This window comes from Chelon labrosus, assembly GCF_963514085.1.
Source record: "Chelon labrosus genome assembly, chromosome: 15".
Classification (NCBI taxonomy): domain Eukaryota; kingdom Metazoa; phylum Chordata; class Actinopteri; order Mugiliformes; family Mugilidae; genus Chelon; species Chelon labrosus.
This window is the reverse complement of record NC_140348.1, coordinates 24044162-24063959: the sequence shown is the minus strand read 5'-3', so window position 1 is coordinate 24063959 and position 19798 is coordinate 24044162. Positions and strand designations below refer to the sequence as shown.

The following is a 19798-nucleotide window of genomic DNA, read 5'->3' as shown; positions in this document are numbered from 1 at the left end:
CACCTTTGCGTAAAACATAATGGCGGCGCAGGTTATCACGCAGCGGTGGATAGGTGCAGAAACAAAAACAAGTACACTGCAGACTTGTCAGTGTGATTCTGGACATTGTTATTTGCTCAGGGAAGGGTTAACTGTTTAACTGCTTGCATGTAGATACGCAGATACAACATTTATGAATTTTCTCTCCAATTCATCCTCAGTGAGGCAATTTGCTCATGCACCAAGCTGCAAAGTTTCAAAAACTATAGCTACAAATATGGCTCCTATCTCTCTAATCATTTTCTGGATATGCATTAAAGTTGCACTAAACAATTCAGTCTCACTACACAGACAATTAAATCAGTGCCACTGCTCAATACTATGCTGGTCACAAAGGAACGCCCAGGACCCCAACTAGCTTATAAATATAAACCAATCAGCCACAACGTTAAAACCGCTGACAGAAGTAGTAAATAACATTGACCGTCTTGTGACAATCTTGTGGGAAACTTTTGGACCTGGCATTCATTGGTGTGGACATTACTTAGACATGTAGCGCCCACCTAGACCAGACCAGGCACCCCCACTCCATAGCAATGACACTCCTTGATGGCAGCAGACACACACACAAAAACGCTTTAGGAACAAAAAAAAAACATGAAGAACAGCACAAGGTGTTGACCTGGCCTCCAAATTCACTAGATCCCAAACTGATCAAGTATCTGTTGGATGAGCCACAGAGGCCCCTCCCCTCAAAGGCCCCCCCACTAACAAGATTCTGTTGCCAGACACCACAGGACACCCTCAGAAGGCCCATGTCCATTCTCTGATGAGTCACCACAAGGGAGACCTACACAATACTAGGAAGGTGGTCATAATGTTATGCCTGACCGGTGTATTGTAGTGCATTTAGCAAAAGCAGAAAAAAAATAATATTTCTTTGGAGTTGGTTGAAAACTGAGCAAATATTGGACTTTCCTTGGTAAGGTGGCCAGAGGCACAACTCCAAACGAATGCAGAAGCTGCTCCAGATGAAACTGTTTGCTTTCATCGCTGTTTCGCATTATCAGCTTTATAAAGTCAATACTATTGTGTTTACATCCTATTGAGCTGCTGAGTGGCCAAACGGCCCAAAACTCATCAATTACTGCAACGCTCCTTTAAGGTTTCTGCTATAGTTTATGACAGGAAGTGGCAAACGGCTTGAAATATTTCATCCGTCCGTGAAAAAGACATTTGAAGATTCAACCTCTTGATGGCAAAGAGGAAATGCAGTGAGGAGCTAATGATTGAGTGGCGACCCTGGACTCTGGACTGTTGAAAACAAGGAAACATAGGAGCTTATTACAAGATCAATTGTTCATAGATAAGGGATTACCAGGAGTCATATTGGAGACAACACGAAGCACTAGACCTACTTCTTTACATACTCTGACATGAGTGTTTTGTTCGGGGAAGCTGCACAGGACATTATCACGGCACATCTACTTAGCCGACTTTGATCCCACCACTCTGTTTTTCTTCACTCTTAAGAGCTTGAAGGGGTTCAAGAGCTCGGCTCTTATTTCTCCTTGTCATTATTCTGGAAACAAAGAGCGCACGTTTCCAGCCGGAGAGGAAGACATTCTTATTAACACGGGGCTTTACACAGAGTCTGTATCCAAGAAGATGCAATGAGAGATATGTGACTGTGTGTGTTTGTGCTCGCCCGTGGTCAAGGCACCAAGCCCCCAATAATCTCTGTCTCTCTCAACCCCTGGCGCCCTTCCTCCCCTCTCATCTCGGTGATCCCCGCAGTCCAGCGCTGATCTCTGACATACGCCTCATACTGACGACTTAGCACCCTCCATCTTCCACCGCCCGCCTCGACCACAGGCACGGCTGTGCACCCGCTCTTTTGTTGTCAATCAAAGCTCCTCCTCATAGACGCCCGTTACTTCAGAGAATACACTCGCCACCGCGTAATTCCACGAATGCACACGCGAGCATGCCCCTGGTGATCCTTTGCTTTGTAAAACCGCACTTGCAAAGTGACGCGCAAACTCGAAAACATGCACACACACACGCTCGTGGGCTCGGTGGGACAGTAACTGACTCGTCATGTGCTGAAAAATATGGACGATTAGAATTCACTGTGGGTTTGAATCTACGCCGACTGGGGCCTTTCTCCAGCTTCCTCCCACCGTCCAAAGTCATGCTAGTTAGGTTCATTGGTGATTCTAAATTGGCCGTAGGTGTGAGTGTGAATGGTTGTCTGTCTCTCTGTGTTAGCCCTGAGATAGACTGGAGACCTGTCCAGGGTGGACCCCACCTCTCGCCCGATGACAGCTGGGATAGGCTCCAGCCCCCCCTGCCCCGCAACCCTTCACAGGACAAGGTTACAGAAGATGAATGAATGAAATGAAACTTGCAGAGAAGTCTTCACAGACACCTGTTTCATGTGAAGTGTGGACTGCAACCATTTAAAGGTCACAAGAACATCTGGTGTTGGGGCAGGTCGTACGAGCAGACCAAACATCTACTCTACTTTTCCAGGAACGGCCGAATGGGATCTGCTCAACATTCAGGAAGTAGTGTAGCACGTCGGCGAGCGTCTGGAATAAATCTGCATTTTTTGGCGGCTCACAACCAGAGGTGACCCTGGCGGTCAGCCGTACCGCTGGGCCGGTAGTCAGGGATGCCGAATTAACCGCTAAGTCTGAGAATGTGTCACACAGCTCCAGAGTGATTTCCTAAAAATGTGAGGTTTGACATTAGTGCAGGACAAATGCTATTATCAAGTCGCTGAGTCCCAGCTAAAGGTCTCCAAACAAATAAATCCTCAAACAGTGCAGCCATTGTTTGCTCGCTGACATTGGGTTGAACTAAAATGGCCCGCGGTATCGCAGAACCACCCGGGGCTCCGGCTACCTCTGTCCCCTGCTGTATAACACGAGCGCCTTGAGAAACCTCAGCGCAGCAGGAAGAAGGTCAAACAAAGAGGTGGTGGTGGCGGGTTTCAGAGGTGCTGCTCTCTCTCGTGTCCTCTTCAAGTCCGGGTCACATTCACTCTCACCGCCGCAGCCCAAGCTAAGGGTGATGACTACCCGGCTGAGGAATTTATTGGGCGGTGTGACACACCGGGAGGGTGACCAGGTATCCGTTTACCCCCACCCCCCTTCTCAAGCTATTGACAGAAGCACCGGAGCAACATTGCACTTCCATTAAATGATATTTAAAAGTTTAATCAGCTCCAATGGGCGACTGTTAGCGAACAAGGGGGTCATTGTTCAAGTGGGTAATGGTGCTGGCACCGCTGCCCCGTGCGTGGCTATGCACCAAGAGTGCTGGAGAGCTATCAGGTGAGCCGGTGGTGGAGTGAGTGATGGGAGAGAGCACGCTGCTGGCTAAGCTGTCATTTGCCGCGTTGTTATTAGACCGGGTGCTTTACAGTTCCAATCTCACAAATGAGCATCGGAGCATGTCCAAACATTTAGACCGATGGTGGCGCAGGCGGCACCGAAATCATTAAATAGGATTGCTTGTGACTGGCACAACAAAAGACTGCATTGTGTTTGAAAACAGACCTTTTCCTTCACATTTACTGTTATTTAATCCTGTATTTTTTTTTAATGCAGTGTGCACATTTTGCTCGTTTGACATTTAAATACAAATTATGATATATAAAATCTTGCATTTCACTTTTTGGGGTAACTATGACGCTGCAGTCTAGAGCAGGGGTGTCAAAGTCATTTTAGTTTAGGGGCCACATACAGTCCAATTTAATCTTAAGGGGGCCGGACTAGTAACATAACAGCATGATATCCTCTAAATAACGACAACTCCAAATATTTCCCTTAGTTTTAGTGCAAAGAAGACGAAAAAGAACATTTTAAGTCCAACCTGAATAATAAATTCAACGTTGGCGCATTGCTACCATCTACTGTTTAGTTCTGGGTCTCAGTTACTAAAACAGTTCGACCCCTAGTGGACAAATTAGGAATAGCAGTTACTTTTATTATTCTACGTAATTTTCGCACTTTGTAAATTCATCCCAACGGCCAGATTAGACCCTCTGTTGGGCCAGTTCTGCCCCGAGGGTCGTTAGTTATCTTAGATTAGAAAACGACACAAAAATAAAAATAAAAATGCTAGCCTGATGGGTGAATCCTGGACGAGGACGAGCTCAGAGAATTTGTGACCATGTGGTGCTGGGACAGACTTTATGGCTGTCACTGAGTTGCCGCTGAAGTATTCCAAGTACCTTAAGCTACCTAAAAACAATACAGTGCTACTTCCTTCACCTGAACACATGGCTGGATTAACCCCTGTTGGCGCCACTGTACATATCATTTTCTTTCATACCTCTCCTACATTCGTAGCGTTCCTGCAGCTACACAGTCCCCCCCCTGTTATCTCCCTGCAAATAAGAACAATACTCAAGCCCAGGACACAATAAATTGCCTCTGCTATTATGACCCTGCTATGCCGAGGATGTGTCGATGCATTTCCCACATGTATCACTCACCCGGTGCCGTATCAGGTGCACTCATTAACCGCGAACAGCTACAAGGGCTTTAAGACAAAGCCTTACCCTTAAGCCTACCTGCATTACGGTACAAATTGTAGTATCAGTATATTCTGCGGGCAAAACACTTAAAGAATCCTGCAGCTTGGCTTCATCTCATTTTCCATACATGTCCTTTAAAATGATAGTGGGTTTAAAAGAGGTTTTTTTCTGCCAGGTCCAGTGATAAATCTCAGCTGTTGGTGGCTAGGAGCGGCTAAAGCTAACAGTTGAGGAAGACTAGCTTAATGTGGGCAATCCTACTGGACATTTCTCGTGAAAACAGGAAACACCGCCCCATTTCACGGCAGTATTACACAAGTAGATTGTACTAGGAGTTAAAAAGTGAGCTCTAAAGATGCTAGTAGGTAGAAAATATGCAACGGTGATCGATTCATGAGAGACTTTAAAGTCAGAAGAGGTTAAGCTAGCTAACTGTTAGCTGACTGCTTTTCCACTCAGTTTGTACACGTCTCAGTGGTATTATTCTACGTGTCTGACTACTCTGTTAGACTTTTTAAAAATTACACTTGTGGATTTTATGACATAGCCAAGGGTCGATTAAGGTAGATTAAAATGACGCAGCCGTAAACATCTTATATAAGCAGCAGCTACATTTTTCTACAGTAAAACCTTTTTTTTAATTTCCTAAACTCATGTTGAAATATTAAGATTTAAATAGAGTATTTCTGAGAGGGCATGGTATTCACCCCTCACCTTTAGGCTATTCCTAAAGCAGTTTAAATCCACTCCTTTATCACGTGTTAACAGTTCCTGAAAGCTGAAACGTATTTTTCTCCTCAGGCATAAACTATATACTGTCATTTAATTTATGAACGAGATTACGGAAACCTCATCTGATCCTCATAACCTCCGTCACACCCCTCACCCGTCCGTGACTCCCGGGCCTTGTTTGGAGATCACAATGATGGTTTATGGTTTCCTTCTTGGCGCCCTGCACTAGTGGTACCAGCCAGGCAGTGCCCTCCGTATGCCCTCGCCGGGTTGGCATCAGTACAGCCACACACACAGACACACTGCAGATACACATACCACACACACAGATCAGTCATAACATTATGACCACCTTCCAAATATTGTGTAGGTCACCCTTGTGCCTCCAAAGCGGTAGTGACTCATCAGAGAAAGGACATGAAGGTGTTCTGTGGTGTCTGGCAACGGGATGTTGTTAGTGGGGGACCTTTGAAGATCATCCCACAGATACTTGATGAGTTTGGGATCTAGTGAATTTGGAGGCCAGGTGTTCTTCATGTTTTTCTGAGTTGTTCCTAAAGCGTTTTTGCCATCAAGGAGTGTCATTGCTATGGGGTGGGGGTGCCTGGTCTGGTCTAGGTGGGTTCTACATGTCTTTGTAACATCCACACCAATGAATGCCAGGTCCAAAAGTTTCCCAGCAGAACACTGGCTTGTCACAAGATGGTCATTGTTATTCACTTTACTCCCGTCAGTGGCTTTAATGTTGTGGCTGATCAGTGTACAAACTTTATCCAAAGTTGTCCCCACGCTTGATTATTGGATATAGATCAACATTCAGTCCAGCATGGCTGCAGTTTATTTTATGATGATGTAGTTCTTTGTTGTTACGAGGTAGAAGTGAGACAGTTGTATTAATATACTGTATGTCCTATATGCATATATATATATGTGTGTGTGTGTGGTGACACTAGGTCCAGTGAATAGCGCTTCATCTGCCCGTTGTCATTCTGAGAGGCTTTGCAGCGGGCCGCTTCCTCCATTAATCTGTCTCCTTTTACCAGAGCTGTCAAGACCGATGGCATGTGCGCGAGTGTGTACTTTAAGCATCCCGGTGTGTGTGCGCGCGCGTGTGTGTGTGTGTGTTTGTGCACGTGTGAGAGCACCATGTAATATTTCACTCCTTCCCCTCGGGGATTAGACCATTCATCTCCCGGAGCCCTTGTGTAGGTGTCTCACACCGCTAATGAGGAGGGGATGGAACGAGGGGAGAGCTGGAGGAGGTGAGGAGGGGAGAGGAGGGGGTAAAAAAAAGAAAAAAAAGTAGAAGTAAAAATAGATTCTTTTCGGATGGCAGCAGGAGAAGAGGCGACGGGGATCGATAACTTCCACGGCAGAGATCGAAGCATCGATCGGCGAGAGATATTTTTTTTGTGCCGGGAGTGATGGGAATGTGGGCGGTTGTGAGAAACAAAAACAAAAGAGAAAAGAAGGTATTTGTAGTCCTGCAGGGAAGGAAAACGATTAATACATTTTTTCTTTTTTTTTGTTGTGCTGAGAGTAAAGACAGGGACTCTTCCCATAACACAATCAATTTGCAGCAGCTTGAGACATTGATTATAGCTGCCTCATACCTCACATGGTAACAGCAGACATCAAACAGACACTGTCAAGCTTGTAAAACCACACAACGGGGGCATTATCTGCCTTTTACTGTGCGAGCGAGTGTGTCTTTCCAGTGTGTGTGTGTGTGTTGCTCAGCAGACCAGATATCTCTCTCTCTCCTTGCTTCCCCGGTTACTCAAACAAGGGGATGGCTGCTAGGCAACCGAGCCACATCACATCACATCAGGCCAGCCAGGAGAGAGAGAGAGAGAGAGAGATTGGAGGAGGAGGGAGTTCGGAGGCAGAAAACTGTGCTGGCAGTATTACATAAGCCGGCAGCCCAGTCCCACAGCTCACATTAATGTGGTTAGGCACTCGGAAGTGATGTCCATTAGTCACAAGTGACAAGGCAGGTGAAGATGCGGCATCCAGCAGTGATTTTCTTTTTTTAAAAGCAATAGTTGTTTATAATGGGCCAACAAAACAAAACACCACACACACACATATATATGAACAGATGACTCACTTTCTTTCTGCACAAAGAAAGAGCACAGGGACTGATAACATTTAAAACACATGCATGAAGATACATAATGTATATATACCACCGTATGACAGGATGCACACACACACGCACACATAAACATATAATGATGGCATATGGAAGAACATGAGGGCGCCTCTTTTCCCGAGAAAACTCTCGGAAGAGGCGTAAGAAGCGGCGTCAATCAACACCGTCGTCAATAATACATCAAAACGGGCCAAAGTAAGGATGCGGAGGAGCCGCGGCACAGACTGACAAGCACATACATCATCCACCCGTCAGCGTATTCGCACTCGCGGGCCGCGGTACACATCCGTTCTGTCTCAGGAAGTAACCAGCACATCTGAGATTCACGAGCCGTCGCAGTAATGTCCAGCGATTAGGATTGTTAGAGAATACTACACGTGATTTGTCGCTGAGAAATATTACTTGTAAATGTACTAATAACTCCACAGGAGATGTACATCGTCACAGTACTTGCGTCAGAAACATTACGTCCCCTCGTTGCATTGATTTCCATGGTTGATGGTTTTAAATACGTTTCAATGCTTTTTCATTTGATAGCTAACTAAAAACAATGGGTAGGAATGCTCAGGTTGAGATAATTTAGACAAGTTGTTAAATACAGTACCTTAAAGCTTAAATCACTGCATAATTGTTGACTTGATATCGTATCTAAAATACAGGAACACACACTTTCTTGCTGAAAGATTGACGGAAAGATTGAGACCACTTGCGTGTTTGGAAATTTTAGCATTTTAGCTTAGCATAAAGACAACAAACCGATTAATACACGATATATGATTGGATGAAAAACAAAAGTTCACCTACTTGCCAGTTCATTAGGTACACTAGTGAAACAGTCGTTTTCACAGCTATAATGAGAAAAGGTGGCAGTTCAACTGGATTCTGTTATTTAGCCGAGCCCTCCGACTAAAACGGGGTTGTCAAAATAATAGAAACATGTGCCGGTACAACACAGTACAGCTGAAAAGTACTGCAGACCACAGCCTCCACAATGAAAACACAAGTCTCTCAGTTATTTGAAACAAATGCTGAATATCTTAGCCTTCATGACTGTTGCATTAAGTCTGTAGAGGTTCTCAGTCATCCAGGTCATGGTATAAACAAAACAAAACAACAACCTGAAAGACATTTTGCAACTTGTGATGGAAATTTACTAATAACCTATATACTCTCATATAATCCTTAAGGGTAGCTCTTGTTGGAACCTAGAGAGAAAGGTACACTTGGATCATGCGATGGCTTCAAGAAGAAGATTTAAGTTTCCACAACATCTGAGTAGCTTCTTCAGTTCTTAAGGACTGGTGGGGAGTTGGGATTTGGATCATCGGAAACTTGCACGACTGAAACAACTTCAAGAAACCCTAGAAGTCCAGTTGTCCACGTTTAAGCTTGTTTTTTGTACCTAATGAACTGGCAAGTGAGTATATTACGGACAAACAGTGATATCAATCTTCTCATCTCCCTCTCAGAAAGAAAGCAAACAGATCTATTCCTGAAACAAATCATTTATGTATTTAACAATTAATTTCTGTGTCATCTAGTTTAAAAGGCCAATTCTTTAACCCTTAAATCAAACCTACACCACCCTGCCCGGCCCAGTCCAGGCCTCTCTCAGAGCTCCCTGGGGATGATGGTGAAGGGCCGGATGGGGCAGGAGGCCTCCAGCTCCAGGGCTGTCAAGAAGCAGTCGGGGGCCTGGCTAGAATCCCGCGACTGCAGGGCCTCGCCCAGGCAGCTCCACGCCTCGTGGGAGGTGCTGTGGACCTGAACCGCATCGCGCAGGACCTTCTCGCCCAAGTGGACGCGCCCAGTATTCACCAGCAGGCGGCCCTGGATGGACACATTAATGAGAGATGAAGAATTAGGTGCATTATAAATGGGAAAATATCTGTCAAGCAGCAGGCTAGATAGATAAATAGATAGATCAGCCGCAACATTAAAACCACTGACAGGAGAAGTGAATAACATTGACCATTCTGTGACAGTTCAATGTTCTGCTGGGAAACTTTTGGCATTCATTCATGTTGTTCATAGACATGTAGCACCCACGTAGACCAGACCAGACACCCCACCCCACTGCTATGGGGTGGCATAGCAGTGACACTCCTTGATGGCAGCAGGATGCAGCCTGACACAAGCACACGCACACACACACACACACACACAAAACATGAATAACAGTGCAAGGTGTTGACCTGGCATCCAAATTTAATAGATTCCAAAGCTGTTAATGGACACTAGTCGTGCCAGTTCCTGGTTGTTACAGAAGCAAGTCAAGCAGGTTTTCTGATGGGCTACACCCACAGATGTTCCTCAACCCCAACTTCCCACCAGTCCCACAACTGAAGAAGCTACTCGGATGAGTGGCAAAATGTCGCTTTTTGGATATACTACATCCCAAACTGATCAAGCATCTGTGGGATGATGCACAGAGGCCCCTCCCCTCAAGCCATAGGACCCAAATCCCCCCGACTAACATCATTCTGCTGCCAGACACCACAGGACACCCTCAGAAGGCCCATGTCCATTCTCTGATGAGCATGTGGATAAATAAACAGAGACAGTGTGTAGTTCAAGCTGTGTAAAATGGTAATATGATGAGTATAACTGTACTGCAGAATAGTTTCAGCTGTCACTCAGAGGTGAACTGTTGTACAGCGTTAGGAAGGATTTCCCGAACGAGCCTAAAAGGTGACCTATGGCATGCTCTCATTTTCACAATACAGAATAGCGGTATCACATTTAACTTCAGTTCAGCACCTCGTCCTTAATATTTTTTTTTTCTCCCTAAATATCTGCCATTAAAACATTTTCATGGCATGATAAGATCAAGGAAGCAGATGGTAGCCTTTCCCTCCCCCCCCCCAAAAAAAACCTAAACCTTGGATTATAATGCCTGCTGTTCTGTGGACTAGTCTGGGACGACAAACAAAACGCAACATCGACCGATTGGGCTACACTTTGCCGGAGTCATAATCGACTGGGACTGTTCATGTGAAGGGAGAAAATCCACAAATGATGAGATTAAGAGGAAAAAAAACAAAACAAAAAAAAACACGGCATAAAGATGAGGCAGTATGTTGGGAGTCAGTCACACGCAACATGCTGGTGCCGTGTTTAGGGTCAGAAGTGATGGAAGGAACCCTTTAAGCCTTTAAGCCCAGACTCCAGGAGTTTTTGGGACGATTTATCCACTGATTCGCTCCGTCTTACCACCGGAGGAGGAATCTGGTCCGGACCTTGCTGGGTACAGAGGTTCAGTCCAATTTATCTGGTCTTTACCTACCAAAGTGATCGCGGACTCATCAGGGTCTGCAGGAACATGAAGCAGCTGATGAGTGGTCAAGCAACGGGAAAACGTTAGCTAGCTTGCTACTGTCGATAGCTATTAAAACTGACAGTTAAAACCTCCATTATCCACATTCATTTACCCCTATACTTAAGTATTTTTCTCGCTGCAATGTATTATGAAGTTGCAGCAAGTTGTTGCACCACTCTGTTTTGTTTACTTTCCTGCAAGATCACATCAGGCGGGGTATTCAGTGCTCCCTAATCTTAATAAAATGTCGTCTGCGATGCACTATTATTTTCCAGATCTTACGTAGGTGGTCTTCTTCTGCACAAAAGTTGCAAGATTTTCAAGTTCAGCAGGAGACCACAGACGAGATTTGGAAAAGTCGGTACCTTACTTAGTTCACTTAGGTTTAATCTTCATATCTCATGAAGGTTTGTTAGGGTTTCTCAGTTGGACAGGGCCTCTAAATGTGTTTTGCCTGGGATCGTGGCACAAGGGATTCTAACATCTAGTCACAAATGTGCATCAACAAAGAGAAATTTCTCCTAAGTGTGTGATGCAGCCCCGTAATCTGATCCCAGGTGCATATTATGCATTTGCACGTTGTCAAGTCATTTGCCAAAACAAACCATTGCCTTTTTTATATATTAGAAAACCAGGTTTTTTCCACCTTCGGGCAAAAGTAAACTCTTCGAATTGTGCTGGTTCTGGTTAATGTAACGTAAATACAGAATGTACTCAGCAGAGACATAGTGACTAAAATTGTAATTGTCCTGTTTGCGTAGTATTATTATCACTAATCATCTCGGCTCCTTCAAATATTGTTTCTAATACTGCAAAGCCTTTAAATGCATGTATGACACATTATGTATGCAGGAGTTGAATGTACTATAACACAGCTAACGACTGTAAACTACACTCCAGAGGTCCCGTTCTCCAAGCCCTACCAAAAGCTTCGCACAACTTCCACTCCGAACAAAACCAGGTGATTCCCTAACACTAGAAAAAGACAACTTTGGTGCAACCCAAAAGCCCATTTCTCCTCTTTAGGTTAGCTGACTTTCATGTTTTCTTCTTTCTGAAAGCTGGTGTGAGCTCTCTATCGTGATGTTCATGCGCAGCACCAACCATCACTTTCATTAACCATCTTTAAACTTCAAAAGTCATCTGCAAACTATGACTCATGCAAATGTTAAATTTACTCAGCTGGTATTAAGCTGACCAAAACATCCATAGACATTGTTTTGTTCTTTTATGGAACACGTTATGCCAAAGTCGTAATTTGCAGTGGTGCGCTGGCCAACTACTGCCCAAGGCTCTGCCAGGGAAAGTGGCGGGTTCACATGCAAGCTCCACACTCACTGGTTTTACAATGTATGAGGGTATACTATATATACAGAACTGTAGATAGGAAATGTAAATACATAAACTGAATATGGTGAAAGCTGCACTAAATATATATGCCTCAGCTCCAGTTGTGGTGTCTTCTGCAGAAAGGGGGTCTCACGAAAACTGACCAACATGGAGCATGGAGTCAAATCTGTCCCACACCGTGAAAACGCTCTGCAGCCGCACACACATAGGCAAACTACACATTCAAGATGACAACAGACTGCCATTCCTGCACAATATCATCCCCTCCCCGACTTTTATCTGTTCCACACACATACACTGAGCTGGCCTGAGGTCAGACAGACAAGTCTCGTTATGCAGCCTCTGCTCACAAGCTCTCGGATTAATTGGGCCGAAATTCGCACAGCTGTCTACTGCAACTTTCAATAAGAAACACACACAAGCGCACCCATGCACGCATGCGTACACACACTCAAGTTGACACACACAAGCTCGTTAACCTGTGTACATCCTGTGACAGGTTTGATCCGTACCCTAGAGTTTCTATGTTCCTCTTCGTTTTTTGTTTTTTCTCACAGCAGCAGTAAGAAAAAAAAGAGAATGGCATGTGTGTGTGCTTGAAGTGTAGGAGGCGTATGATGCTGCAGTGCTTACTGCTGGTTTTGCCACTAGCACCACATCTTACGCCACATCTTACGATCTTACGATTTTTTTCTTTTGTCTCTGAAGGTTACGTTGTTCCAAAGTTTCCTGGCACAAACACAGACAGCTACTGTACTAACACAGACATGCCTACACCCACACCCTTCCATCTTCCCCCCATGACAGTTGTGCTGGCAACCGTGCAAAAGTTATGTTAGCTTTTATGTTAGCAGATCAATCACATCCTGAATACTATAGTAGTCGGACGGGGATAGTCGGACGTTTTTTCTTTTCTTTGCAAGTTAGTGGGGCTGTTGTTTTTGTTAGCAAGGTTCACAAAGGAAAGAGAGAAATTATCTGTGTCTGTTCTGTTGCAGTTTCAACACTGGTGACGGTGATGTTTGTCTCGCTATTCACAGAGGTGACAGCTAACGTAGTTTCTCTCAGGCAGCCCGATACGTATTACAAGACATCGGATGAGACAAAATGCACTTATGTCGGTGTCAGTCATCAGACGTTCTTCTCAAAGCTCCTCTCCTGCAGGATAAATGCTAGAAGGATCACCTGTTGAATGCATACGAACTTTCTAACCGGCTGATCTGATATCAAGGTCTCTGCGAGTCGTGGGATCCCATGGACGGGAATCTGCATCTTCTCAAAGTACCAGCTGCTTTAGCGAACACCAACGCGACTGACTGCTGTGATACGGCTGAGGAGGCTGACAATTATTTCCTGTCTGGTCATGCAAACCACCGCCTCATAACTCCTGTGTTTAGAGGCCGTTGTTTTCAACCAAGGTTTGGACCTAAAGCACATGCCATGGAGCATAATCATGACCATGAGCACTGGCTGAGTTGTCAACACTAAACACCAACTCCTTATGCTGCAAACTGTTGTGATCTTCGAGGAACCTGACTGCTGGAAAGTCCCTGTAGTCAAATATTTAAGGATCCCTGCACCGGATGACTGTATCAACTGGCTGACAGTTAGCTGGTGGTTAACTTGATTCCCCCTTTTTATCTGAAGCCTTTGTATTGAATTAAAGTGTTGCTTGCTGTGAGCAAAGGTCTCTGCAAGCCGTGGGATCGTATGGACGGGATTTTGCATCTCCTGCGCCTATTTCTGCAACAGCTGCTTTAGCAAACGCCAACGCGACTGACTGCTGTGCTACGGCTGAGGAGGCTGACAATTATTTCCTGTCTGGTCATGCAAACCACCGCCTCATAACTGCTGTGTTTAGAGGCCCTTGTTTTCAACCAAGGTTTGGACCTAAAGCACGTGCCGTGGAGCACGATCATGGCCATGAGCATTGGCTGAGCTGTCAACACTAAACACCAACTCCTTATGCTGCAAGCTGACTACTGGATAGTGCCTGTAGTCAAAGGATCCCTGGACCTGGATCAACTGGCTGACAGCTAGCTGGCAGTTAACTTGATTCCCCCCTTTTTAGCTGAAACCTTTTTATTGAATTAAAGTGTTGCTTACTGTGAGCAAAGCACAGAGTGAGCGATGCAAGCTCAAGGAGCTAATGATACTAATTAGTGCCAGCATGCCCTGGCTCACGGCCGTGCTCGTGGTTACCTGCCAGCTACAGTACTCCACCAACCAGCCCTGTGAGAAGCTGCTTCTTCATCGGTAAGCTCCTCGAATTACTCACGCCATTACTGTCCTTGCTTTTCTGGGCTGACCCAGACTTCACTGCGACACGATTGCATGAAACATGAGTGAAAGAAAAAGCCTCAGCTTCCCCAACAAGCATAGACTTATGGTTTTACTTTTCTGTCGCTGTAATGGAATACATAGACGCCAGGGTTGGAGGGTTTTTCCCCTAGTTTTCCCCTGCCTCCCATCTGTAGGCAGTTGGTATATGATGCAGACGTGGGACTGGCAGTAACGTTCTTGAAAATAAACAAGCGAACATCTAAAATATTGAACTGTTCCCGTTCTTCCTTACATAGGAAATAAACAGACAGATTCCCAAGGCCAGGAAGAGGAAAATTAGACACGGAATAACCACTTATTGCAAGGTTTGCACTTTGCAGCCTCAGTTGTTTCTGACAGTTAAGTCATTGTGCCTCTTCATTTCTAGTCTGGATAAAAGTTTGGTATCCCTGCAGCCATAAAGAAAATGACTGAGGGCGTAGGAGAGTGAAGTGGTAGAAAAAAAAAAAAAAGAACTGAAGGGAAACTGCCGCCTAACGTTGGCATCGCTCCGATAAAACTGGTATCTGTTGGTTTTGTCTTTAATTACTCCGGCCATCTGTCTCCAGTTTTACCTCAGCCGATCCCATCGGGCTTGGCAGCGCAGGTTCGATTCTTGCCGTGCCATTTAAGCACAACTCGTCTCGGCTGAGGCAAACCGAGCGAGTGGGCAGTCGCGTTTTTCGAGCCAGATCCGAGCTCGAAACTTCTGAAAGGCAGCACGCAAAAAACACAGCCATTTAATTAACTGTGCTTCCATCAGATAGAGTGTAGGGAATGAAAATACCCTGTCACTAAATAAAAAACGCCTCGCCCTGCAGAGATTGGATTATGCACTTGATATAGTATTCTGTAATATTTTAATATGTCAGCTAAAGTGAAGCAGCCACTGCAGAAATTTATTTGTTGGATAACTTCTTTATTACTTAAAACTTTGTCTCGTGTGAGCTTTAAAACGTCCTTACACAGTACACTGCATATACTGGGATTAAATCCAGGTTAAGTACAACAGCCACAGCCACACACAGATTAAAAGCTGTCACCAGATGGATGTGGACCACTGGATGTGGATGTGACCAAACACCGAGCAAACCGAGGGTTACGCACCAACTTGCGACTTAAACGCAAAATCGGTTTGTGCTGGAATGATCATGCACAGAAATCAGCGTCTTCTAGACAGTGGGAGAGACAGATGAACACTAAATATAGACTTGCAATCTGCTGTTGTCAGCCGTGCTGCCTACAGAGCTGGAGAGCTGTGAGTGGCCGCACAGACTGGTGAAATAAAAATAATGACAGAAATGGTGGGTTTAGGTGCAAGGTAAGAAACGGTTATGTGGTAGAATGTGTGTGTGTGTGGCATGGTTCGCCATGATCATTGATTTTACAGCTAGGAGGCTTGTTATGTCATCTGCTGAACCCCCCCCCCCCCCCCCCCGTAGGCGAACATCTACTCCACACACATCGCATGCGGCGTAACCCAGTGGCCTAATGCCCTGCCACTGAACCAAGAGGAGAGATTTTACCAGAACTTTTAATCCCATCAGTGGCCGTCTGGGCACCGAGAACCCGAGGTGAGTCAAGACTGCTATTTCGGTGAGTCCTGCTCGGGTCTAATTTTGCAAAGCGGCGTCGGCCCGCACTCTCAGATCTCAGTGCTGGAACTGACCCGTCACGTGCAATAATCTCTGAGTCAAATCCATAGTCTGTACAGGAAGGGAAAATAAGTTCTGCAACCAGCAGCCCTAAGCAAAAACAAATATATGATAATAGCAAATTGATTAAAATGCAAGAAAAGTAAAGTAGTTTTCTCTAATTGGCTTTATTTTAATTATTCTGCACTATTCTGCAGTTGTATATAAGGGTTAGGGTTAGTTTTCTATACTCCTGCAACAAGAAGAAGTCACGGTGGAGAGGGATGGTCCAAAAGTTGCATTCAGCAAACAGAGAAACAACAGCAGAGCTTTCTGTTCTGTCTGTGAAATGAGAAGTAAGTTGCAGACACGCCGTCCACACACCCAAACCTCTTTCTACGCAACATAGTCTTAAATTCCAGGAATCCCATGTACCGGACACTCTACACTGCACGAGTGACACCGCTTCCCAACCGAGCAGCATGTCCATTACCAAGGGTAAATATCCTCGGTTACATAACATTAGTGCCACACAAGCAATTTCAGCAGATTTTTGCCAGTGACTGAGAAAACAAATGCTGCACACATGCGCTCACATTTCATCCAGTTCAGATGATGACAGATAAACCTAGCTACATGAAGCGTCTCAGGCTGCAGACGCCTCCACGTGTCCACCAGATCCCTGCTGCACAGGAAATTCATTAGTGTCAATAAGTGGAATCGATTAGGCAAAGACTGATAAGCGGACTTGTCAATAAAATCGAATCAATATCCCTCTGTAATAATAAAGGATACACAGGTATATTAGGGGTTAGATTTTCTTAATACTAGTTGATACAGACATCACAAATAACACTTTCTGATTTGTCAAAGGAAAAAAAAACTAAAAAGATTCCTTCTCACCTGGTGGCTGTGGGTGCTTAGTTCTTTTTTTTGTATCTGTACCTGTGAATTTATATAAATATATACAGTGCATTTTTGTGTTTGGAACTTTTTTGCAGAATACCTCGCTGGTGCCTGAACAAGGCTCTTTGCTTCGATCATGCTGGCTTGAACACGCCTTCCGTCCGGTGTGTTCACACCATAGACTGTATATAAATATGGACAATGTGGGGGGGACACATTCCTTGCATTGGCCAAATTGACACTATTTTCTCGGGGATACGAGCGGCGCCATCTTGCGAGTTTGGAGCCAGAGTCTGATCATCTTTATTTGCAACTGTCATGGTCCCACCTGACCGCTTTATGGAGCAGTTGGCATGGCGACTGGTGGTCGATATGATGTTACATCCTGTTTCTATAAAGTCAAATAACGAACTAAAACGAAACCTATCCAAAAAATTGACAATTGAACACGGATCATGTTATATTGACTACCTAAAATGACAGAAACCATCCTTGAAAAAAAAAGTATTTGACGTGTATTTTAGTGTTTTAGTTCGACCCAAGTCCCGCCCACTAACATGGAGGGGGTGGAGCCTATGACCTATACTGCAGCCAGCCACCAGGGGGAGCTCTACTTGCTTTGGCTTCACTTTTGAGGAGCTGTTCCACCATCCACCTTTCTATATTTAAAACAAGGGGACGGATCGAGCAAGCACTTATGATTAGTTCACAGATCACCAAATAAAGCTGAAGCCGACTCTCGCCCGACACGTAGCAACAATTGTTGGATGCAAGCCAGACGCTACATCTCGTCCGGCTTCTGTTGAAAATGTATTGTAGCTTGTCGCTCTCTTTTTTTTGTTTTAAATAAAATCGTTTAAACTAATAGTTTAACGTGTTTGGGAAGCATAATGATACCACTTCTGTCCCACTGCCATCAGACTCCTGAACAGCTGACTACCACTAGTAACTGTTTACATATCAGTTTGCACATGTACAACTGTGCGCTCATTTGCTGAATGTTGCACAAACAGTCGATGGAGTTTGTACTCCTATTGTATTTTATGCTGCTTTTTAAAATTGCCTTTCACTGTTTTATACTTTATATTGTGTGGCATTCACTCTGGAGCAGAAACATGTTTCTTCTTCTTCCTTCTAAATCTAAAACATGAAACAGCCGACTAGCTTAGCTTAGCCTTAGCTTAAGGACCACCACAGCCGATTCCTCCTCCAAGTACGTTCTCAACTTTCTGCAGGTGACGACGCGTATGTAAACCACAACAGAATAAACATATTGCAGACGCGCACAGATAGCACCAGGACGGAGGGAGGGTGACGGTGGCTAACACTGGTGCCACAGAGGACAGGATAAAAAAAAAAGAGAAAGAAAGCGAGGAAGGAAGGGAGTGTGAGCGAGCGAGAAAGAGCTAAACTTGGAACAATGAACAGAGAGAAAAAAGGGGAGATGAGGAGAGGAAAAAAAGAGAGAGGCGTCAAAGAAGAAGGAAAAAATAAGAGAGCCCAGATGAGCCATACATAGCAACGGAAGCACCAGCCAACTCCCAATCGTCTCTCTGCTTTAACTCCCCCCCTCCACCTCCTATTTTTTCCTCCCCTCTCTCTCTCTCTCTCTCTCTCTCTCTCTCCATGGTTATCAGAGGTCCTGCTCAGTAGAATATATTTCCCTGGTTGCTAGGCAATCCCGTAAAGCAGCGAGAACGAGCAAAGTGTTATAAATAATGTATTTGCATCATCTAATCAGCTGACAACCACCCCCACCCACACAGAGGAGAGAGAAGGAGAGGGGGAAGAGAGAGAGAGAGAGAGAGAGAGAAAGAGAGGAAGAGAGATGGGGAGGGAGGGAGGGAGGGGGGGCTTTTGATAATTGGAACGCAATTAATTCAATGAGCACAAGTCCTCGTCCTTGAGAGTATGCATGTATATGTGAGGCTGTGTATGAATGTGCTTCTGTTCTGAACAGCAAACAAAGTGTGTGTCCGTGTGTGTGCATGGGTGTGTGCAGGTGCATGTGTGTGTGTGTGTGTGTGTGTGTGTGCGTGTATGTGGCTGACTCAGAGAAGGATCCACTACAGAACAGGAGGGATGAGATGTGGAGGATGTTGGGAGTGGGTCAGATTCATGGCATACCAACGCCGGAAGCAAGGCTGGGCCGTGTTTCAGTTTCAGCTAGCCATCAGAACACAAATACACACACAGACACGTGCATGTGCCGCCAACACACACACACACAGTTGCCGTAATGAGGTTACAAGCACAGACGGACAAAAGTGTGTAAGCTTACATTGCTGCTACTGTGATAGGTAAAGAAAATAAATGCATGATAAGTTAAATAAAATATCTTTTAGAGAAGCATTACCACCACACATGCGCATACACACAGCATACCATCGTCCTGTACTGGTTCCCCTCCCTGCCACACCCTTCATCCATCCAAAAATACTCTGAAAAAAGCAGCTGGCTAGAGCGTGAGTCACTGTCTGATCACTTCTTCTCTCACTCACTCACACACATATGCGCAAAACCCATAAGGACTCGGTTGACACTAACATGTAGAGGTGGAGTGAGTCGCCACGGCCTTCCCCTTACTCACGTTTCCCTTTCCTCATCTACCACGGCTGCAGTGGAGACAATTACGTCTTCGATCCACACTAGTTGGCCCGAGAGACGCTTTGCAACGCTGTCTTTTAAACCTCAAATGTACTATCATTGCTTCTTCTGCTCCTGCAAGAAAGGAAACATATGAACTCACAAGAATGGCAATTTGGTTTATAATTTGGACGATTTGGCTCGTTGCTTCCATTTTTCATGCATTTCTAAACTAATCTAATCTAATCTAATGGACTTTCAGCTCT

At 44.9% G+C, this 19798-nt stretch overlaps 1 protein-coding gene across 2 annotated transcripts in view; it reads right to left on the bottom strand.

Annotated features, from left to right (window-relative positions):
• Positions 1-6932: 6932 nt before the first annotated feature.
• The window catches only part of ttc7a (tetratricopeptide repeat domain 7A), a 51970-nt gene continuing 39104 nt past the window's right edge, over positions 6933-19798 (bottom strand). For both annotated transcript variants that reach the window (XM_084561404.1, XM_084561405.1), the window contains one exon: positions 6933-9245. In XM_084561404.1, coding sequence (XP_084417530.1) covers positions 9027-9245 — 219 coding nt within the window. In that variant the 3' untranslated portion in view covers positions 6933-9026. The remainder of the gene's footprint in view (positions 9246-19798) is intronic.